The sequence below is a fragment of the Gavia stellata genome, chromosome 13 (assembly GCF_030936135.1).
Source record: "Gavia stellata isolate bGavSte3 chromosome 13, bGavSte3.hap2, whole genome shotgun sequence".
Classification (NCBI taxonomy): Eukaryota; Metazoa; Chordata; class Aves; order Gaviiformes; family Gaviidae; genus Gavia; species Gavia stellata.
In genome coordinates, this window is record NC_082606.1 from 8513175 (window position 1) to 8537594 (window position 24420).

General features: G+C 36.5%; 1 protein-coding gene across 1 annotated transcript in view; it reads left to right on the forward strand.

Moving 5' to 3' along the window:
- Positions 1-24420, forward strand: part of MYO1E (myosin IE) — a 95151-nt gene that overhangs the window by 43064 nt on the left and 27667 nt on the right. The window contains exons 6-18 of the mRNA XM_059824116.1: positions 5004-5091; positions 6715-6804; positions 7763-7894; positions 9314-9448; positions 10626-10758; positions 13893-14089; positions 15125-15205; positions 15595-15681; positions 16838-16924; positions 18078-18245; positions 18992-19077; positions 19674-19755; positions 20545-20651. Coding sequence (XP_059680099.1) covers positions 5004-5091; positions 6715-6804; positions 7763-7894; positions 9314-9448; positions 10626-10758; positions 13893-14089; positions 15125-15205; positions 15595-15681; positions 16838-16924; positions 18078-18245; positions 18992-19077; positions 19674-19755; positions 20545-20651 — 1473 coding nt within the window. The remainder of the gene's footprint in view (positions 1-5003; positions 5092-6714; positions 6805-7762; positions 7895-9313; positions 9449-10625; positions 10759-13892; positions 14090-15124; positions 15206-15594; positions 15682-16837; positions 16925-18077; positions 18246-18991; positions 19078-19673; positions 19756-20544; positions 20652-24420) is intronic.

Genomic DNA, 24420 nt, shown 5'->3' on the forward strand with positions numbered 1-24420 from the left:
CTAGAGCTGGCTTAAGAATGAAGTTTCATGACGTTTGGAATTTGTTTGCTTACGTTTTATTTCATAGACCAGAAGGCACTGAAATTGCTGGCAGACTAGAAGCTCCCAAGATGCTGCAGCTCTTAAGTGAAATGAATGTTCTAGCTATTTTCATGACTACCCCCACACCATCAGTTTCACTTAATAGCTGCCAAGGACTTTACCAGTTCTGCCCCTAAACTGGTGATTCTCAAAAAACAGAGATATGGTTCTGTCTGACTTCGGTACCACAGAAGTTGGGTAAACCTAAGCAGTTTCAAATGAACTTTTGCGTTCCACTGAACCATAGTTTTTGCCATAAAAATTTGTCCTGTGGAAAATGAGTGATGATAACAATATGGTTATTATGAGGTGCCTACTTGCTTCTCTACTCCACAACTAGTCTGAATTTGGAGTGACTTCACTGAAAATCCCTGGTGGAACAGAAGGAACAGAGCAAGCTAGTACAGAAACAAACCCAGGTTTTTCCTTCTTTCCCCATGCCACCTTCCCCCTCCCCGATGGCAGATTTCACCACTAAAGAAAGGTTTGCAAAGAGAGCAGGTAAGAAATAAGGTTTAGACTGGACTGATTCACAGTCAGATCAAAAAGGCTAGGCCTGGCTTATGGCGCACATGGAATCTCAGGAATGGAAACACAAGGATGATGGCAAAGGGGTTGGTGCTCACCTGCGTCTTCTTCCTACAGCATGTGGTTTGGGCACCTGTGGCATCTATCTACCTCTGGACCTGGGAGGGGACATGCATTCCTAGAGACAAGACCTAGATTTCCAGGCAGGTGAAGAAAGGTCCCTGCAGTGTCCTGCTGTAGTCAGGACCCTGTGTGTGTGTGAGGATCACACACCCTTTTGCCAGGACGTTTAATTCCAGAACTCCAAATAATGCATTTAGACACTGATAGAAAAAGCTCATACTCTTCAAAGTCAGTGAATGAAGTAGGAAAGCAAATCCAAAAGAAAATACAGTTCTTTGGAAGGATGTGTAGATAGCAGCCAAAAATAACCTTTTTGTGTGATAATACTAATGTAAAAAGAAAAACTGCTACCAAACAACCTTTCCAGGGCCAGGGAAGCCTGTTTCATTAGTGGAATAATTGCAGCATATATGCGTATGTGTTAAGAAAATTACATGTACGCATGTCTAATTACAGCTGAGGAGCCAAGAGCTATTTTGAATGACTGTTAACAGTGTAAACAATGAGGTTATTCATGGGATGGATTCTGGCTGGGCCGAACGCAGATGCAGAGTGTGTGCTTAGGTGGGAGGAGGGAGCAGTACCCGCAGTCATCTTCCCTCGTTTTGTATGCACCAGGCAGAATTACAAAGGAAGTTTACTCATATGAGTAACGCAGTTACACTGGAGTTTGATTTCTCATTAAGTTTATGTTTTATTGAGGCATGATATTTAATTTAGGCCTCTATTGAACCAAGCTCATAAATGTCTGCTATAGAAGGCTGTTCACATTTCTTTCTCACTTGAAATGGCAGCCCTTCCAAACTATCAACAAGTTGTCCAACCAAGATTTTAATTTTGAAGGATTGTCTGTTGTGGCTTTTAATTCCTTCTGAACTATCATTGTCCTTTAAGAGAGTGGAGGTTATGATTAGTATTTTTCTATTATGTAGCAATAAATGTGTTTCTTAAGAGTGTTCTTAAGGTTTTACCTTTCTGTAAAGCTGAGGACTTTATTTTTGCTTTCTTTCTGTAATCTCTGCCAGATGTTTTAGTTGCTTTAAAACAGTTTTTCAGTCCTCCTTGTTTGTAATTTTAGTTTACATTTTACATCCATGTGGCAGTGTTTGAGTACAGTAAAGCTATGTATGATGATTGCATACCTGAAAAGACAATACATCTTAAATACTACAAATATATGTTAATGGAAAGATCATTTACCATCACGACTGTTTTTAGTGAACAACTCCTCTCTGTCTAAGGCCTACTAAGTTCGAAATTTGATATGAGCTTTCTAGTCAGCTTCTGTATCTCAACTTTCCAGAAGACTCAAATGATTGATCATTCTAAAATGTCTGTACAGAATCTGGTTGAATTTTAATGAGGAAGTGGTAGAAACATAGGTCTAGTGCAGTAAGGAAAGTTAGGTAAAAGCTCTGTTTCAGAAGGGAAAAATATTTCATTGAAGTTATGCTACTGAGGTTTCTCTGAACATAATTAAAGAAAGTAAATTTTCTATGTAAACAAACTAAAAAGCTTATCCAAACACATCAGTGGATTTTACATATGCAGTGTGTTTTACTGGCAGATCCAAGAGTTCTTTACAAATATTTATTATTAAAATTTCTACATTGTCCTGGCGATGTAGATGAGTATTACTTGTACTGTTCCACAGCCAGGGATACTATATTAAATTCACTCATACAATTAATTTTAGAGAGAATGATGAGGCTATGTATCAGATCTTGCTTCTCTACTCTAATCACTGATTATATTTCCTCTAGGAAGGAAGGAGCAAAAAATTTTCCCTCTGTGTTTGTAGTCTTATTCTGATTTCTGCTAAGTTTAATTGACTTTGCTGAACAAAATGTCACTTTTCTGAAGTAGCAAGCAGTGCTAGAAGAACAGTATGTCTTTCAAAGCATTACCTTTTTGTTCGTGATTGAGGCTATGTAATGCTTTTATTTTTAGTAAGAAAAGTCTCTAAGAAAATTGTCAGTACCACAATCCACTTACTTTAAGCCATTGTAATAATTTTTTCAACCTTTAAAAACCTTCCTACTTCCAATGTACTTAAAACTACCAAACTAGAAAATTATTCTTACATCTTATTAAAATAGTTTTAATAGCAGCAGAGCAGTAAGATATATGTAAAAAGGCTTCTGTGTGAGAATCATTTGGCAGGAATGCCACAATTTCCCTGTTACAGTTGACTACCTGAGCTTTTCTGGGGGCAAGATACCATCCCATCAGATAAAGTTACTTCGGTTCATAAATAATGCATTATCCTGTTTTAGTCTAGTTTAATTGGAGCAATTTACTGGTCTCTGATCAATAAAAGCATAAAACTGAAAAAAAGCGTATGCATGCATAAATTTAAAGCAAACTCTGAAAGCCAGTCTTTTGGCCAAATTAATTGAATATGAAGGACCACTTATATCGAAACAGAGACTAACAGTAAAATGGTACCATATTCTTCCAGATCAATTTCCGTGGCAGACACTTGGAATGAGAAATGTAAGCCACACTTAATTTGAACAAAGAGGAGAAGGATGATTTATGCATCAAAGAAAATCTTACAGAAATGTGTTAGATTTTTACCGTGTGATAAATAATACCTGATCAAATTAATTCAGTGTTTGGCCTTGGATCCTCCTCTATATTCAGCTGAAAACCGCATATATAAACTCAAGAGTATGATTCGGTTTAGATTGGTTTGTCTGTCTTGTTTTACAGCAGGATGAGCAAATTTACCGTGAGAAAATTTTGAAGAAATGTTATTTTAATTATCGAACTATTGCTGATTTGAACTTCTAAATACAGTTTGCCATCCAGCAAACTCCCGCCCTGTGAATGTAGTAGATACCAATAATACAGTCTTTCTTCTTGATGCTTAGGAAAAGATGACTCGGAATAATAAAAATCATGGTCTGCACTTCACAGATGAGATGATCAAGAAGTATTTTTTTCACCTTTTCAGGTTTCCTATTTGATCTGTAAAACTGCAGTCAGGAGAAGACAAAAGCATGAAAACATTTCGGGGCGGGTGGGGGCAGGCGGGCGGGGGCGGAAAAAAGCCTCTCAGTATTTCTGTACTGTTTGGAAGCTTTAAAGATGTAAAATGATATTTGCAGCTTGGCAGTTCGGGGAGCTTTTTCTGAATTAAACCTTTGGAAATGACTCCATTACTCATGCTGATAAGGAGCTATGAGTTGACATTCTCAGCAAGTCCTTTTCCTGTGCAGGACGTGCTGATGTTTCTCTGGCAAATGTAGCTAAAATTTGTGCAGGAAAAGATGTGCATTTGATCCATATCCAGGAACAAGTAGGCACAGGATAGAAGAGTCAACACCATTTACTGAAATTACTCAGGAGCTTAAAGATAGCACAGATTTTCACACAATAAAAAAAATATTTCAGATATCTTCATGACATTGAACTAACATCCATGTGTTGTTTTTTTGTGTTAGTATAGTTGTCCAGGTCAGGGTAGATTCATTAAGGTCAAAGGTGACTTGCACCAAGATTTATGTAAGTCTGGAGGAATTCTGTTGAAATGAGGTTAGCTTTAAGGTATGAAATAAAGCATGATGTTGGATTGTCTGTCATGCCAATCTTCTTTCCCTGTTGAGAAGCTTACTAATTGCGAGAAGGCAAATCTACTGATTCTGTAAACATTATTCACCATTGAATTGAAATATTATAACAGAAGGAAGAAATTGTGAAAGCTAGTATGGAATATTAAGACTTCTTGTACCCTGTGTCAAGAGGCATAGGAACAGGAAGGTAGCTCTTCCGTCATTCAGGATGTGATTAATAATGTCTCATTATTTCATTCAGGAACACCTAAAACAAAAGACTCCTGAAATGAAGTAGGTATCTGGCATGGCATTCAAAGCTTGGATTTTCAAATGAGTTTTTGTGTTAAGATCTGAAATCCACTAAATTTAGATGGGAATTGAACACTTGTTCTCTTTTGAGCATCTTGGTTTAAGTATATTTATTTCTCAATCTACATAGTTTTCTGACTTTAAAGTCCCATAGAAATTCTGGTGTCCATGCAAGGTGATGTATTCAAAATTATTTATTCACAAACATATCCAAGTACCATGCTACAATACTATATCACAGTGTCTATATTACCAGCTTATCCAATGTAAATATGGTGTATATTTATTATTATTCATTGTTAAGGTTCCTAGTCTTGGTTGAACAAGGTAAACCTCAAATTACTCCATTCTAGAGTTATTTAAAAACTTAACAGGTACATTTTTGTGTTCCTTTTTTTGTAGTGGGGAAAGTGGTGCTGGAAAGACTGTAGCTGCTAAATATATTATGAGTTATATCTCCAAAATTTCAGGAGGTGGCCCTAAAGTACAGGTGAGTTCATATAGTAGAGTAATACTGAAGCATAAGCATAGTCTGAAGATTTACTTTAGAAGTAGAATGACAAAGGTCTGTCTTGGCAGACACTGGCAGCCAAGAGGCACTCTACCAAAGAAGCTTGTGGGTGAGCAGCTAGAAATACATACAGGCCCTCAACAGCACAGAGACAACTGAAATGCTTGCAGATTGCTGGGCTGCCTGTGTGATGAGAGCCATATGAGGGAAATCCACAGACCCAGAATCATCAGTGCTAAAATTTTTGTACCTGTCACGTTGAATTATGTCCACAAGCATTTTTTTTTTTAGTTAAGGGGTAAAAGGTACTTCAGTTATTGTTCTTAACCAGATCAAGAACAACAACCAATCTCCTTCTAGTAGATGTGTGGCTCTTTTTCTCCTGTGTTGCCATTCTGTTGCAAACTGAACTGGCTTTTCGGGTTTTTATTGCTTCCATTAAATCTCTGATTTGTATGCATACGTCAGAGAGCCAACAGCAGGAACATCGTCTTGTTTTATGAGGTTATCGAAATTAGAGTATCTGGAAGCTAGCTGAAACAACAAATAGTTGCTTTTGTTAGTAACTATACTACCAATGTCTGCTCTATCTATCAAAACCTATTAATTAAAGCTAATTGAGTGAATTAGCCATAAAAAATCTCTTAATGACGTTGCAGTGTCATTCATTGACTGACAGGTCATGGTAGGTAGGACCTGCTTTTACCAGTCCACTCTTTTTGAGTGCTTACTGTTGTTTTTTGCTTTATTGCAGTCTCTGATGTTGAGTATGTTCTTTCCGCTTAGTTTTGTGCAACAGTGATACTGGGAACATTGCAGAGAATAATTCAGTAACCGAGAGAATGATCCAGAAAAAGTATGCATTGTGTTGTTTTTGGAATAAACATAATCATACTTTAAAAGTAAATATTTTGTTTTAAATAAAAATTCCAGCTTTTTGTACAGAATTAAAAAATATTCTCAGTGATTACAAAGTTAACAGTTGATGAAGTTGGTAAGTTGCCTTGAGCATTTCTTTTGAAATAAAATTAAATCTTTTCTTCACAACCCAGCATGCATTGGGTTTGTTCCAAAGCTAGTATCTTGTCCATACTTCCAACTTCCAGGATCAGATAAAGAGACAGTAGTAACATACTTTATTGCTTTATAAGACAGCTAGATAGCAGCCTCATTGATCCTGCAACAGGTTGCTGAAGCACTTGCAGATTCTTAAATTTCATGCTGCTCTGACTTCACTGGTTGTGGTTCCAGACCCCCAAAAAGATTTAAATGCTTATGTGCAAGTAGGAAATTGTTTAAAACCAAGATGATTAAAAAAACAGATCAGTTTATTCACTGTGTTGCAGAACAGTGAGCAGAAGGACCAGGTTTTGGCCTCAGGCTTTTTGTTCAATTTTGTAGGGTTGTCTTTAAAAAATAGGAACTAGAAGCTCTGAAAAAAATATTCTATTCCTTATCTGATCAAGAGGATTTCTTACAGATGCAGGCTTTCTTGCCTTTTTTAATATATAATTTAGATGTCATGGTTTTCTAGAAAATCTGTAAGAAATTTAAAAATGTCTATTTCTGAGTCTCTATTTCTCTTGTTTCCTAAAATTTTAGCACGTTAAAGATATTATTCTACAGTCCAACCCTTTACTGGAGGCCTTTGGGAATGCAAAAACTGTACGGAACAACAACTCCAGCAGATTTGTAAGTCCCCCTACCTCAAAGATTACTTTATTCTTCCAGCTTCTGTGCTGTTACAGAGACAGTATTCAGGAGTATAATATAAATTGACTACGAATGAGGTAAATCAAAATACAAAGTGTGTTTTAAAACATAAAGTACATGTTGAGAGGCCTCTATTTCATTCTGTATAGGTTGCGCATTTGTTGCTCTTAAAATATGTACTGGTCGCTATTTATAAAATGTTCAGTCTGCAAGCAAATAACTTACCAGCAACAAACTGTCCAGTTTTCCAGATCAGTAAAATATACGCAGTAATACGTGTTTAAAAAAAATATAAAAACTGATAGCTTTTTTAAAAAATAGATGAAACAATCCTTAGAGTTGTTTGATGGAAAATGCCTTCACAGAAAGTAGGCAGGACTTATTTTCAGTCTTTCATTATGAAATACTCAAGATAACATTGTGAAATGACTGTTCACTAGGTAACATACTGTAGGTTCTGTTTTTAAAAGTTACACATAGGCTTTGCAAATTTGAGATTTGTTCCTCAGCCAACATGAGTGTTAATGCAATTAATGTCTCCCTAAAAGAAAAAGATAATTGCTTTACCTTGCTTCCAAGCAGAACGCTATGTTTGCCGTTGGTTGTAAATCTGTTAAATTTACTTCCCATATAGGTGAGCCTTAGGGTTTCCTTTACACTAACCAAGAGTCTCAGCAGTGAAAAGAAGCCACTGACTTCCTCTCTACATTTTCATTAACAGATGAGGTATTATTCAGTCTAGTGCTGTGTAAATGCAGAAAGAAAAAAAGATACGTGATAGTTCAAGAATCTAAGTTTAGGTTGTATCTTGAGGCAGCTGTGTCACTGCATCCATAAAGATTAAATATCCTAGTAACCTTCCTTGAGATATGGTTCAAGTGCATGATTTTGGATCTGTATTTACTAATGATTCAACAGCTTTAATTATGTATTGCAGGGGAAGTACTTTGAAATCCAGTTTAGCCCAGGTGGAGAACCAGATGGAGGGAAAATCTCCAACTTTCTACTGGAAAAATCTCGAGTTGTAATGAGGAATCCTGGAGAGAGGAGTTTTCACATTTTTTACCAGGTCAGCAGTGCACAGGTCCTTTCTGAGTTATTTAAAATAACTAGGACCAGTTTTTCCTTTTGATTGAAAAGTCGTTCTCAACACAGCGCGATTACTGAATGCATACTCAAGAAGGTAATCTGGATGTCACTGAGAAGCTTGATAGCATGTTAAGACACCATGTAACATAGACCTACCTAGTTGCCTTTCAGCTCCAGAACAAAAATACTTCAGTATTTGAAAGCCCTTGCTTCACTGTGAACTCCTATATGGAAAAGTCCAGTGGAATATAATAGAAAATGAGAGCTTCCCAACAGATTTCTTCTTCAACTGGCCTATATAATTATACCTTCTCCTCTGGAATTCCATAGCACAGCTGTGAAAGAGAGATTTGATTCTCAGTTAAGTTTTCTAGGACATTTAGGGTAGTATCTATTTGTTGAATCCTCCAAGAATCCCTGCTTTTTTTGTGTTTCAAAAGGCTTTTCTGGCCTTCACTGGTCCTTGACATGGGAGTTCCTTATCTGCTGAAGTGCTGTTGATCAAGCTCTACAAAACTAGAGTAAAGATAGTGGATTGTAAGTGACTGTAAGCAGCTTCACATAAAGTTGTAGTGCCATTGCTGGGATGGAAAGCTGAGTTGGAGCTGGAATTGCTCCAGGAGCTGTACGTTCCCTTCTTCCGAGGTATATGAACAATTTGCACTGTCCTGCTGATGTTTGTCTGTGGCTTGGAGAGGCTTTTTGACACAGGAGTTAAAAGACTATGGGGTTTTGACTATTCTCTTCTGAGGTTAGTTTGTTCATTCCTTCCTGTTGCAGCCATGTCTGTGCACAACTGTGTAGACTTTAAATAGGTCTGAGTAGCCTCTCCTCTGGCATCACACAGAGTACAGGAACCTTTTTTAACTACTTTGTTATTTATTCTTGGCCCTGTTGGCCTAAATGATGCAGAGAGGTGTGAGTTGAGCCATGCTTCAAATCAACATAGTATTGCTTAACATAATTCATTATGCGCATAAAGGATGCTTGGCCTCACAATTAGGGTCACAAATAGTGCTTTCTTGGTGTGTTCTTTCATCTCTGCCTACCTTTCAGTAGGCATGGAAAACGCACTGCTCCTGAGTATAATACGTTGCAGATTGGAAAATCTGCTTTGCCTTATCTTTATGAGGTAAAGATAATTGAAGCCATTCAAGTCAGTCCCCATTTTTGCTTTTTATGAGATGTGGAAGTTAGAACTAAACCATTCATGGGAATGGGAATGAGAATCTGGTCTTTTGCGTTAAACAATTAACAAAACATAAAAAGGATACATACCTGGCACAGCACTAGCTGTATCTGTCCCAGTAATTTCAGGCTCAGTCACCTGTCTCAGACCTGCCTCATCTCTGCTGAACATCACTGTATGTTACCTAGTTTGGGGATTTTTATTCTGCAGCTAATTGAAGGGGCCTCCTCAGAACAAAAAAGCAGTCTTGGCATTACCAGTATGGACTACTATTACTATCTGAGTCTCTCTGGGTCTTACAAAGTCGATGACATCAATGACAAATCAGATTTCCAAGAAACACTGGTGAGTTTTTTACTCTTATGATTTGCATAGTGGTGGATGTATGTTCATTCCACTGTCTATTTGTAGCAAAGACATTGATGTATTAATATGGGAATGAGAAATTAATATAGATGTAACTTATTTTAATTGTATTTTAGCCTGAGGAGGAGGTATGTTACCCTGAAGAGGTTCTATGTCGCAGCCTAATAATCCTGAGAAGATAGATATTTTCCTATAGAAAGGCATTTTATAGAAAGTATTCTGTTTGTTCTTTTTCAGAAGGGTGCAAATTTAATGAGATTTAATTGAGTGCAGATAATCTGCAGTATGAAAAATGTGAAAATGCAAACACAGTGAGGAACTTCCATTAGAAGAAAATACAAAAGAGTGCAACTTGAAAGGCTGGAGAAAGGGACTTAGAAAGCATAAATCAGAGATCTTTATCCAGTGCTGTTGCCAATTCATTGTGTGACCCTTATGCAAGTCATGTCAACTTGCTGGTCTGCTGTTACTAGAAATTTACTATTTAAAATAAGCATATTAACACATCATCTTATTCATACAGGTAGCACATTTAAAGGACTAAAAAAAAAAAAATCGTTACTGTTGTATTCTAGCTAATTTGGTATTTTAGAAAAACAGTCAGTTGAGAAGACACTCTGTAAGTTACCATGTACTCTAGACTCTAAAACCCAATGTTGTCGAGGATTATTTTCTAGTAAGTGGCTAAATTCACAGCCTAAGCCAGACAGACTGTGCTGCTTTTTAGAGTCATTCAGTACAGCTTCACAGTTCTTAGTCTCAGTGGATAAACTTTGTCGAAGGAATAAAATCGTTGTCTCTTAAGTTCATTGTTTTCCATTTTGCAATGAAACTATTTATTTTTAGTGTGACACTTAAGAGCAGGTGCTTCTTTTTCAGTAACTTTAATTTTTCCAGAATTTATTTTGCTAACACATCTTCTAAATGGTGTAGATGCTTCTGTATTTAATTAAAAAAAAATACAAAATTGCTGAAGTAGGACATCTGGTACCTTTTGAAATGTCCCTGCAGGCTGTAATGAAATTTGATTGCCTTAGGTATTTGAACTGTTTTCAAAAACTCACATTCTTAACATCAAAATTTTAAGAGGACTTCTATGACAAGAGTCATTGAACAGATTCTTTGACTGATTCAATTTTTTTTTTTTACTTCCTAGCATGCAATGAGTGTGATTGGGATCTTTGCAGAGGAACAGGCATTGGTGCTGCAGATAGTGGCAGGAATACTGCATTTGGGAAATATCAGCTTCAAAGAAGTTGGCAACTATGCAGGAGTGGAGAGTGAGGAGTGTAAGTATCTCTGGAAACTGTTACAGAATTAGCAGTGCGCCAAAACCCAGATGGCATAAGGTGAACTGAAATCTTGAGCTCCTTATCTAAACACAGTGCATCATTTCTTATAGTGCAAGGCTGCTAATTTAGATTCTCTTCCAAAACCAATGATACTGAGGCCCCTGTTTTGTCTTGTACAATGGCACTGACATAACAGGAGTGCAGTTTTGCATTTTGAATTTAAGAAATTCTTTTCCAGCCTTTGAGTATGAAATAATAGAAACTGAGAGAAATGCTTTCAAGCAAACTTGAACTCTGCTTCTTTCAATGTATCAGCACGCATTCATAAAAACACCTGTTTGTACCTTGCATCTAATGTTAATTTTATACTGCCTTGATAGTTTAAGGACGGAGTGGATAAGCACAACATATGTACTATCTTATACATATCTGTCTGTTCTCTTAACTCTTACTTCAGAATGGTCCTTATGTTTAGGAAAACCGCATTTGTTTAGTTTTAGGTAAGTTAAATATGAATAAAGTATTTTATGCAGTTTACCACTGTATTAGTACTCTCCTGCTATTTTTTTTTTTAAGAAATTGGGAAATAAAAATTAGTAATTCTTAACCTTGATTAAGTAAACCCCAAGAAGAACATTCTGTGGCATTTTATACATCCGGAGAAAAGTGTAGGAATTTTTATGTGCCTTACGATTCCAAATGAGCTACCATGCTTCCATTTAAATCAGAGTATTAAATCTTTCAATGAAATCAAGACATTTAATAGCCAGATGAGATAGATACAGTGTGTTGCATCAAAAAGTAACAAACTGAAAAGACATGAGTTGAAAATAAGTTGGTAAATGTGAATGTGTTTCTATGATGAGCCACGTACACTGTATTTCTCTTGTTCACTGGGATATAAATACAGAAGTTGTGTATGAATAATACATTGAAAAAATTAGCGGGTAGAATGAATATAGAACTTACTCATAAACACACTGCATTTTAAAGAAGCCAGAGAAGAAATAGCAGTGTCTAGTACACTTTCTGCAATATGAAGTTGAAAGTTGGGTTAATTTCTCTTTTTCCATTAATCCTGCCCCCCACCCCGAGTTTACTGTTTGTCTTACTGTTTGTCCTAGCCAGCTAAATAGTAAAGCATTTATAGCCTGGATAGCCACAAAAGATAAAGCACAATGAAAGACCACTGATAAGTCATGCTTTGCGTAAGTCTGAAGTAATAAAAAGTTTAAGAATTTGGTCAATGGTGTTCTTTTTATTATATAGCCAATTACAGAAAAACATGCAAAGGCCAGTCTTCAAGACACCAAAAACTCTAGTCTCTTACTCTGAGTCAGAATCAAATTTATACAGACTGTTCTTGACAGACATTTAGACAAATACTTCTTTAAAACTGCTAGTGATTACTCTACTGTCTTTTACAGTGCTTGATTATCTTAATAGTTGAAAAAAAATGTTCTCATTATGCAACATCTTCCATGTTGCAGATCACGCCAAATACTACTTGTTCTCTCCTGGATGCAGAAAACAATTTAAACCGTCCCTCTTTACACTTGCATTGTGTTGAAAGATTTGTTATACACTTTCTGAAAACCGATGAAGTGAACCTACTCTTTTTCAGCTTTTCTTCACAGATTGCATTTAAAACTATTCCACAGAATGCTATTGATTACTCTTTGAGGATCATTTTTTCAATTACATGCATATCCTGCATTATAGTAATTTCTAAACAGTAACTCTGTCATCCTTAACTAGGGAAAATAATCAGGCATCTTAAGAATGTGAAGTTATATCAAGTTATGTCCAGCTATTCTTCCTTTACAGTAAATCATTAGCACTGTGAAGGAAGAGTTTCTGAGGTATGCATGGTAGTTCTTATCATTATACTGTCTTCATAAATTCTTACAGTAGTGTTGGCTAAATACTTATTCTGGCATCTTCACAGTATATGTGAGCATATTTGGTCTATAATTACCTCCATTCTTTTCCATTTTAAAGCATATGATATTTGACCTTTCTATGTGCTCTTCAACCTGAGTTCTCAGTGAGTTACCAGAGGTGTTGCCAGTGACTCAACTTTGGTTAGTTGTGTGGTTCCTAGTACCCTAGGATAAATTTAATCAGTTTGCTGATGGTAATAAATCAGATTTCAGAAAGCTGGCAGTTATTTGCAGTTTTAAAAATAATTTTGGATTAATGTACTGAAGGGTTTAGCAAAATCATGCTGTGACATTAAAGGTGTGTAAAGCACAAGTGGCTGCTGCCTTAGTGATTATTTTACATCCTCCTCACACCAGTAAAGTAGATCTGAAAGCAATGGAACATAGAGAAAACACTGTCAGAGGATTATGTGGTTTAGTGGAGCTGCAATACCAACTCCAAGAGCTGCCCTTGGGAGCTGTTTCCATATGCTTTCAATCCGTTTCTCTTTTTCCATTCCTTAAGGTGTGTGACACCTGCAGCTAACATCTGCACCATGCGCTAAGAATGCAAAGAATACTAGACTTGTGGCTGCTTGTTGCACAGATGTATTTTTCTGCTTTACTTTTAAACAAGGGAAGGGAAACTAGAATTTGCAAAGTACTTCCCGAATAAGGAATTAAATAACCAAATAAATGGCAAGGCAATTGAAAACTTTTTGCAATACCTTAACTTAGAAGAAGAAAAGGAAAGAATATTAGGAAGCAGATAGCATATTCTTTATTATATTTTAAACATTCCATGTTTTTATAAAGCATTTTCATGGTATCAGTTTTAGTTAATGTGTGAGCTCTATGTTTTATTTCCATCTCCTCCAAGAGTGATTTGTTTGAACCCTGTAGTCCAAAACTATGACCTAAGCCAGCTTACATGTTTGAAGGACTGAAGGTACAGAAATAGCTGACTATTTTACTTCAAGGTGGTTTATCTTCATTGAAATCCATGTAAGTAAAGAGTTGAAAATGTCCTTAGGGAGCTTAGGGAAATTTTAAAGACATAAATCCCTCCTCTTTTTCTTTTCAAGCTGCATGCCCCATGAGGTTTATTACTGCTGATTGTTACTAGAGATACAGCTAATTTTTTTTTCCTTCATTCTGTATTGGTTTAGTCTGTAAGTCATAATCCATCAACCCCGATCTTTCTTGCAGTTTTGGCTTTCCCTGCTTTTCTCCTGGGAATTAACCAGGACCGCCTAAAGGAAAAACTGACCAGCAGACAGATGGACAGCAAGTGGGGAGGCAAATCTGAGTCCATTAATGTAACGCTAAATGTGGAACAAGCCTGCTACACCAGGGATGCACTGGCCAAGGCCCTTCATTCCCGTGTTTTTGATTACTTGGTGGATGTAAGTTGGATTTGCTTGATTCTACTGAAGTATCAAAACAAGTACACTAGGAATGTTCCTTGCAGTGCTTTCCTTGTCCGTCATTTCTTTCACCCAGTGTGTTTCTTTGCCTAAACCTGAGCAGTGCAGTGGGAACATGACCACAGATATCAAATACAAGGCACTGTTTATATGACAAGTGCTACATTTTCTTGGAAGCAATTGAGCTGTGCTTTCAGCACTGTATTTGCTCAGTCTCCTGCCACAACTGTCCCATATGATATTCTGACATCTCCTTCCTGTCAGCATCCATACTTCTCTGAGTCTTACTTTCTCCTACATAGTTGAGCATTTTCAGATGAGCAGAATTAGTGGGTTATGGTCCCCTGCTCTCTTACCCCACTCTCCTGCAAAGAAACTCCTTCAGCATCCTGATGTTGTGGCATTTGAGCAAATGGTCAAATTCCATTCTCCATGCCTAAAGTACTCTCGTGTTCAGAATGATACCCTGGGCTGGATTGGTGGGGTAGAAGCCTTACCTTTGGCCAGAGATGCTGGCTAGATGAAGCAGAAGTCTCCTCTGTGGTGGCACTGCTAGTGTCTCAGAAGTCTCCCTCATCATGACAGCTCTGTAATTCCCACCGATGTGCCTATACCAACACTGACGCTGCAAAGTAGGGGAATACAGAAATAGGTGAAAAGATTCATGGTACCATCTGCAAAATGCATCGAATATCAGACTTAAAACTGTTCTTTTTTTGTTGGGTTCTTTTCTTTAACTGAGCCAGTTACACCAAAGGGGAAAGATTTTAGAAAACAGTAGATCCAAAGGCTCACTAACCTGGAAAACAGGATAGTATACTGTTCATTTCCTAGCTGTTAATAACACTTTTTAATAAAGTGAAAGTAAAATACCCTATTACATATATTTGTGTTCCATTCAAATATGTTCATTTTGAAGGAACCCAGTATTTTTATATAAAGATTTAAGCGTATGAATATATCCTTTAATATATAAACTATACTTTCTTTTACATTTTGTTTCTGTTTTATTAGTCTATTAATAAGGCTATGGAGAAGGATCATGAAGAATATAACATTGGTGTCCTTGATATTTATGGCTTTGAAATATTCCAGGTAAGGCAATGCAGTACTCAGGGTTTGAGCTGATCTGACCTGGGGGAGAGCTTTTTGTTATTTAGAGGGGAAAAAAATCCAAAACAAAAAAACCCAAATCCTGTGGTCAGAATAAAAAAAAAAAAAAAAAACCCACAAAAAACAACCCAGCTTCCTGGACATTGAGTTCTTGCTGGTAACATCTCACTTAATAAACACAAACTATTGAAGAAACTTCAAAGAAACTAGGTCACTGATCTTAAAGATCTGAGATTACACAGAATGTCTGTGAAGTCAGCAACCCATCCATCATTGACAGTGTTTCTTTGAAGTTTATTGCCAGCATCAGAACTAAGAATTATTGTATATAAAGCACGAGACTAATTTTTAAATTGTTTCCTTTTCTATAGAAAAATGGATTTGAACAGTTCTGTATCAACTTTGTTAATGAAAAACTACAGCAGATTTTTATTGAACTGACACTGAAGGCAGAACAGGTAACCAGACATTTATTATTTTTGAATTCATAAATGAGCTATTGGCTAACCCTAAAACTGTAAACCACATCAGCTACAGACACTTATTCTCTAACACAGTGGTACAGAAGCGAGTCCATCATACGGTGTACTAATGCAGTCATATGACTCTGCCCAGACTTGCTGCACATTCTGACTCATTGACAGAAATGGAAAACTGCAGCTTGGTTCCATCCCTGTGCTTTCGTTGGACATGACACACAGTTAAATGGGAATACTTTTCTTCATTTCCTCCACACCCTATTTTTTTAAAAATACATATAGGAATAGATTACTGAGACAAATGCAAAAATACTTCTGAAAGTATTTCCAGTTCTCTACTCACAGTCTTACTGCAAAATCTCACTTTACATGAATGTGAGCTTCTGCATGGGAGGGCAGACAGAATGCAGCTGAGACAGAGCATTGTGTACAGTATGAGCTCAGGCCTGGCACCAACTTTATGACAGTGTTTTCAAGAATGCACATACACGATTGCCTTTGTAGAAAAGTAACTGATTATTGCAGTTGAGCACACAAATGACCTGCTATAAGTGTCTAGCTGAACTCATATGTATTCAACTGAGTGGGTCAATGTAATTGAATTTTAGTATTAATTTTTCCCCAGTCAGTCTCTAGCTGTCTTTACAGTTACAGGAATTGCATACAGAAATAAAAAAATAGAGCTGTGTCTCCATGTGCATTTCTAAATGTGTTGTTTTGGGGGTCTGATCCTTGAGATGCCTGTCACAATCTTGATTTTTAAAATAGGTTAGGATGTGGATGCTTAGGTGCACTGTCAAGATACTATAAAAGTCACTTTGTTACTATTTACGAAGTGCTTTGACAGCAAATGCACTGATGAAATATTCCTGCTCTTCTCAGTAACTTCTCAGGGCTATGAATGACCAAAGAATGTGTGGGGAGAACAGAGAAGGATTCAGATTCACCTCTTAAGCAGTAGAGAGATGGATTTAACTATTATTAGGGTCATTTCTTCCACCTCTCCCCAGTCATCCATTTGACAAGTCTTTCTGAGCATGAGTAGTGCAGAGTTTGTGTATATGTAGTGCATTGTAAATCTAGTGTTACATCCACAGTGCTAAAGAATATTTGCATCTTTCTTTTTACTTAACAGGAAGAATACGTGCAAGAAGGAATTAGATGGACACCAATAGATTATTTTAACAACAAAATAGTGTGTGACCTTATAGAGAACAAAGTGGTAAGTATTTAGAACAAACAGATGGAAAAAACAACAAGATTTTTCTCTAAAGTATTTGAGCAACTGCTTTGCTGTCAAGAACGTTCATAGGAAAAATGCAAATACTGTTGTTCAGTTACTGAGTCATACTAAGCCTATATATAAATCTTACATAAGATGTCTTATAAGAGCACTAAGATGTATGTCATCTAAGATAAGTTACCTAAGATCTCGACCAAAAAGAGAACCATAAGATAGCATAATTGATGTGTGACTTAAAAAATACAATGATCGAAATTAAAATTTTATCCATCTAAATGTATCATGAACTTCATAACATATTGTGCTGTACATCAGATGAGGCTCTGTAGCTGGGGGATGTATTTCAGTTTGGGGAAGCTACAATACCAGCTTCCTTTGAGGTACCGTCGCAAAATAAGCAGAAACAAGTGACGAGGAAGTATTAGGAAGTGTTGTAGATAAAAGAAATTTTGTGTCTTTGCTCCACAGAATGTTCTGTAGTTTAAAGTCTTTATGTTCTGATTTGGGGTGACAACAAATGTTGAGTTGTCGTTTAGGACAGATGTAGGTTGTTTTCCAGCTAGTTCTTTTGTCCTCACATAAGCCAGATAATTTTAAGAGTAGTTCAAGTACTGTAGTGACTTGTGCTTAAAACGCGCATCAGATTTTGCCTATCTCCTATCTGTGTCAATATAACTAGGAAGAGGATAGGATTTCTGTCACGATCTTAGCTATTTAGCTCTAAGTTCGTCAAACTAGCATGTGAGTTTAAATACATACCTCAGACACAGGCTAATTTTTTGATGGAATGAGAAAGAAGATTGCTTTGTGAAGGAATTAAAAACTAAAGCAAACATTGGGCATTCTGAGGTTTTTGTTTTGTTTTTTTAACAGCAATCATTGTTTTCCCCATCATTTCCCACTGTTGCTATCATTACACAAGGTGGCATCTCTCCTTAAACTATTTGCATGCTTGTGTACAAATTAATCTCTACTGTGAACTCTGCTGATTGGGGGAGAATTCTTCATGCTGTGGCTTTGCTCTGGTGTTTTTGTAGCAAAGACAATTTCCTGTTTGGGGGGAAAAACTGGCACAGTAATTTTTTTTCCTCACTTTTTTTGCTGGTTTTGTTATTCTTCTCCAATGCATTAGAATCCCCCAGGGATTATGAGTATTTTAGATGATGTGTGTGCCACAATGCATGCAGTGGGAGAAGGAGCTGATCAAACACTGCTCCAGAAACTCCAGATGCAGATTGGGACCCATGAACATTTCAACAGCTGGAACCAGGGATTTATCATTCATCATTATGCAGGAAAGGTAACGTGGAAAATCATCACTGAATTCTGCTTAATGTATTTATAAAGAACAGTAATGAAAGGAAGGGGGAAGCCCTGGAGAGGGCTGTTTTGATTTTAAATAGCCAGATCATCTCAGGAGACAGTGTCCTCCTTTTTACAATGTAGGGAGCTTAGACAACATGTGTCCCTTACTTAGGAGAGTTGAGCCTGGGCCTTGCTGCTATCAAACATACTAACCAGAACTTAATACTAAGTATGATAAATAAATGCCCAATGTCTTTTATTAATTGTAATCTTAATTGTTGGTTATAGTAGCAGTAAATTTAAAGACTTCAGATACAAAAATGATCCTTAGGTGATGATATACCAATAAAACTGGGAATATAATGTACAGTTCTATCTTCTTTGAGTATATTTCTCAGACTATTCATTATTTCCTGCAGTTATAGTTAATAACAGTAAACCATGCAAAAAAATGTCTTCAATAAAATTCAGTATTAAATTCATTTGTGTCGTATTCCATTCACTAGCGCCATAGCAGTCTTTTTCACTGAATTTAAATATATGGATAAAATTCCTTCATGTTTGTTGTGAAAGAGTTAACTAATAATATATGTAAGGATTTAGTGATCATTGTAGTATCTTTAAGTTATATCAGACTAGCCAAAAAGTTCAGAACAGCTACTGATGAGGACAGAATTTAAGTTTTCTTTAATTATTGGGTTCTCAACTTACCACAAACAATCAATTTCCACCTTGGCCCAGGTATCTTATGATATGGATGGATTCTGCGAGAGAAATCGGGATGTTCTTTTCATGGACTTGATTGAACTCATGCAGAGCAGTGATTTGTACGTAAGCAAAACTTGCTTAAAAGTTAGGATTAATGTGTTAGTTCGGATGGATGCAGAGGGCCTGACTACTTTGCAACTTCTGAACTCATTTCTGTAAAAGTGGAAATAAAACATCACTGCAGTAGAACAGTATCACTTGCATTATAGTGACCTTTATTTTCTGCAAATCTGAATAAGTAAGGTACTGCAGTGTCAGAATCAAATGGTATAATGACAGCCATTTGTTTTGGCCCCAAGCAAGGCCATCAGTGATTTGGCATTCTCTCAGAACAGGCACTGTTTTAACATATAAAGTAACACTTTTTTATTATGTATTTTAATTAATTGATGCTTACTTTTTAAGAAGTGTATGTTTCTTCGAGTCTAGAAGTCTGGTATCATGTCTTCCAGGGCTCTCTAAAATAGCAAGGAATCTCTGTGAGGAATGAAGCTCATGGAAAATGCTAATCTTAAAATAGATTTGATATAACTCCAGATTAACAGAAATAGCTATTTATATTCTACTCAACTATCAACTTTTACAGCATATTCCTTGACATTCCTGCATTGAATTGTCTTTCTATGCCAACACTATTTTATTAATTCTTTCCTAGGCCTTTTATAAAGGCTCTGTTTCCTGAAAACCTTCAAGTGGACAAGAAGGGCCGTCCTACCACTGCAGGCAGTAAAATCAAAGTATGTCTAGTTTTGCTGTGTTAGTATGTGCATATGAGTGTGTGTTTGTGTACAGATACCTAAAAAAAAGTAGTCTCTGTTGTTTTTTACTGTCCAGACATTTTTAAAGACAGACATCAGAAGTACCTTGATTGCAAAGTGATAACATTGTTTCAGCTGCTAGAATCATGTTTTATTCAGCTGCATTCTACAGCAGTAAATTTTGCAAACGAGCGATTGATGGTACTGATAATAGTACTTGCATGTGCATAATGAATGAGCCCCTTCACTCAGTCACTTGATGTCCTACAATTTACTACAGGTAACTGGTCTCTTTATAGTGCAGAAATGCAGTGGGGCCTGATCCAAGGCCCACTGAAGTCAACAGAAGTCTTTCTGCTGCCCATAATGTGCCTTGAAGAAGGCAGCAAGTGTTAGAAGTCAGGCATCTTTTTAGAGACTGCTTGTAAAATACATGCTTAAATTACACACTTGCAGACTTTGGAATTCAATATTTTATCAACCTCTTTCCTCATATTTCACCCTGACAGTCAAGTTCACCTGATGCATTCCTTGTCACTCTATATTTTTATATAATAGTTTAAATATATTACATAGCTGGAGGTAATGGTGCCTTCTATTTACTGATAATTTTTTCATGAGATGCATGTTATCCCAAGGCACTTTGGTTGCTCTGGAGAAAGACCAAAGTCAACTGAATCATCAGCAGATGGTTGATAATTTTTAGACTTCTCTCACAGAATTCACCCTGTTCAGCTCAGATCCTATTGTTTTCTCTCAATTTTACAGAAACAAGCAAATGACCTTGTTGGCACCCTGATGAAGTGTACACCTCATTACATCCGCTGCATCAAACCAAATGAAACGAAGAAGTCTCGAGACTGGGAGGAGAGCAGGTATGGATAAGCAGATTATGTGATGAGAAACAGTGCTGATAGTCAAAGAGTCACAAAACTCCATAATTTGCAATCATACAGCCTACAAGCAAGCAGAACTAGACACTCCAAAACCTTCAGAAATTAAATCTGGCATGACCTTTCCTAAACTTTGAAGATAAGCTGTGGTCACTTGGTCTAAATCAGCAGTTAGTATATGCAGTTCTTAGCTTTTGTCTATCAGTTATGAATAACCAATATTTGCATAACAGTAACACAATCGGTATATTAAACTCAGTTTTCCATGTAGAATTTGCACACCAAATGCATTATACATCAATTCTAACTTTTGCTTTATGCTTTGAAAACAGTTTCTATTAGGTAGCTGAAAAACCACAGCAAGATGTCTGTATCTGCTTTAATGTATCAAACTTACCAAAAAGTCTCTATAGCCAGGAATGTAGAAGGTTCCTTGCCAGCTCTTTAAAAAGAAATCACTGGAATATCATATCAGGGGATTATATAGACATTAAATAGATGTCTAAATTATCAGTTTGGTTTATTGAGTCTGTTTTGAGGCACCTTTAACTATATGATGCTTTATAGGATCTTCCTATTATCTGAAAAAAGATACTCTTCTTTTTTGCACAGAGGAAGGTGATCAGTACAGTATGTATGCTATGTGACATCCTAATATACGTAACATTTATTACTATACACCAAGTACCTTTGGTATTGGTAAAAGTGCTGATAAAGCAAGTGGTTATTTTTATCCCAGTGAAACAACTTGCAAAGTGATAAAAAGCATCCTTGACCATATCAACAACACACCAGAATTCACTTCCTGCCATTTGGCATGCAGACTAACACAATTACATGCAGATGTAGAGCACTTACAGAAGCCACAGTTGGGACTGCACTTGAAAGTGTCATTTAGGTCTTGGCAGTAGATGTAGACCCTCTCTCTCTAGCTTTTCCACCCCTGAAAATCCTACTATGCAGCATTTAATTTTCCACTGACGCTGGGGACCGAAGGAGGAAAGTAAGTGATCCTGGAAGTAGTATGTCTAAAACTTTTAACTGTAAGTTGAGGGTCTTTAAAAAAATAATTTACATATTGGAAAACAGGCCTATTATTGTGGAAGGTGTTGCTAGGAAACCAGTGAAACAAACAAACAAAAACCTAGTCCTGAGAAAAGGCCAGCTTTCAGGAAACCCCTTTTGGAGCAAAAATGGGCAAGATTTCCTCTTTTTTCCCCATAATGAGGATGGTATTTGGCAACTGCAGCAGCTACTGATAAGAAATTAAATACAAAGGATTGTATACTATCAAGCTCAGACACAAATGGAAGTAGTTCTTATACTGGTAATCCTTCATCCCTGCTTAAAAATGCTAACATTCTCTCCCATTTCAAACTATGATTTCCCATATATTATACTATGACCTTACATAGGATACATATGCTGTAGCAGTTAGTGACATGTCTGGGGAATAGAAATTTATACGCATATGACAACTCAAACTTAAGTTTAATTTTGTTGTTTCGTTATTTTACTGTGAGAGAGTTCTGTGTTGAAGGAAATATAAAACATAAGACTTTGTGATATTTTGCTGAATGTTGGTTTAGGATTTTTTTGTTTTCTTCTGTGATCACATAATGCTGTATCATACACGTGCTGTCATAGTCAATGTGATGGAGGTAGTATATCTAATCTGCTTATTAGTAGCATGTTACTAAACGCTGAAAATGTTACTGAAAAAGGAATAAAAACCTTCACAAAGCCTGGCTTATTTCATGCTCACAGAAGCCATGTCACTCCAGCTTTGTACTGCTGTTGAATAATCCAGAATATTTAGCACTGAAACGTAGACCTTGTGTAATACCTAAATCTTGTATAATACCTTAGTTATTCCAAAAATTGGGGTGTTCTTGAAATGTGTTTTTGTTCAGGTCCTGGCACAGCCACTTGGACTTGTATTCAAAATTGCTGCATTAGCTGAATTCCCAGACCCTGACCTGCTTGAGGTTGATGCCTGGACGGAGATTTTCAGTGTGCCTTTTCTCAGAAAGAAAAGGAAAAACAGAAAAATGTCTCAAATTCTTTGTTGCTGGACACTAATACTGGCAGGACAGTACGAAAATGGGAGTAATACTGTTGCTCCAGTACATTATTCCAGATGTGAACAGGAGGGAAAGCTATAAACAGGAAAATGTATTTTAGTCCACCAACTTTCTACTGTACCAGAATTCTTGGAGTGGGTACAAAATATACTTTATTCCTTGAACACAGCAAGATTAAAATGAGCAGTATTCTTCATTATAAGCTAAAAGAACAGTATCACTCATCATTTAGTAAAATACCTCTCAAGTGTTCTTTAAAGGAAGAAATAACTGAAGGGCTTTTGTCATTTGTAGCATGGGATTTCAAAAGTTTTTTCCCTTTATACTATGAGTCATATGAAAAGAATGTCTCAACCAAAAAAAGGAAAAAATTAATGGGCAATACATTTTATATTGAAATTTAACATATCAAAATAGCTAGAGAAATAACATAAAATTAACTGAGAGTTTTTCAGGATTTGAAAAATCCTTTGTAAAATCGGAGAAGTAGTAAGCAAAACAAAATTAAATGGCTCCTTACAGGCTCACTTTTTTTGATTATAATTAAAGAAATGCTCTTTTATATACTGTTTGTTAAACTTGCATGACTAAAATCTTAACAACTCCGCTATTTCTGACTGAAAGCTGAAGCTTCTGTAATTTGCCCTATGAAAGAACAACAACAGAAGCCCTTGAACACAACATTTCAGAGTTAAAACCTGACATTGCCTCTTACAGCCACATGACTTAGATGAGGAAATTAAGGAAATGCAAAGGAAAACTGCAAGAGTCATACATTGTTAAGGAGGAATCTAACTGAAATTCTTCAAATGAAATCTCCAAGCATTAAATAGTAGACTAGCAGGATACATAAGAAGGAACATAAAATAATGTAGCACAGCTCCAGAGAAAGGAAAAAGTGCCCAAAGGAAGCTTTTTTTCTTTTGCTGTTTTTCTGCTTTGAGATTCATGGGGGCATATTTGTTCCCTGTTTAGAACCTCAATGAACATGTTTTGCCTGAGGGAACCATAATGGTGTTAGGATAATGATGTTTCAGTTCACAAGTGCAGCGGAGTCCCTCCACAGCCATTAACACTTTCTGTGGTACTGGTACCAGCTCAGGTTTTGTTTTTGATTAAAGCATGCTATGAACAAGCTTACCAGGCATGCTTCGGCCAGTCTTACCCCTGTTCTCAAATCCTTCCTTTGCAACATGGTAAAATTAGGAGGAATTCTAGCTTTTCATGAATATACTGGCCTGGCTTTCTTCTTTCTGATTCTTTGTGTAATGAAAGTGTGTCATCTGGGGCTTTCTCCAGCCATCAGATTTGGTCCTTTCCCTAGAACAACTGGAAAATAGCTACTGTGTGCTACTGTTGATGTTTGAGCTATGTAAAACATAGGTGAAACCTACAGTAAAAGAACACAAAACAATTTACCACTTCCTTGGATACCAGCCATATAGTTGTATAGGTAATAGTTACTTGGCCTTTTATGGGTAACAACATTAGTTAAGAAATTGATACATAAATGAGTTAGGAGGTGGGAAGTTAAACTTGGAAAAAATCTGAAGGTAAACTTGCTACATGTATTTCAGTAATGTAGTCTACCTGCCTTGAATATTTTTCCTACCATGCAATGTGCATGGTAATGTGCAAGAATAGATTAATATACCTGTGCATGAATT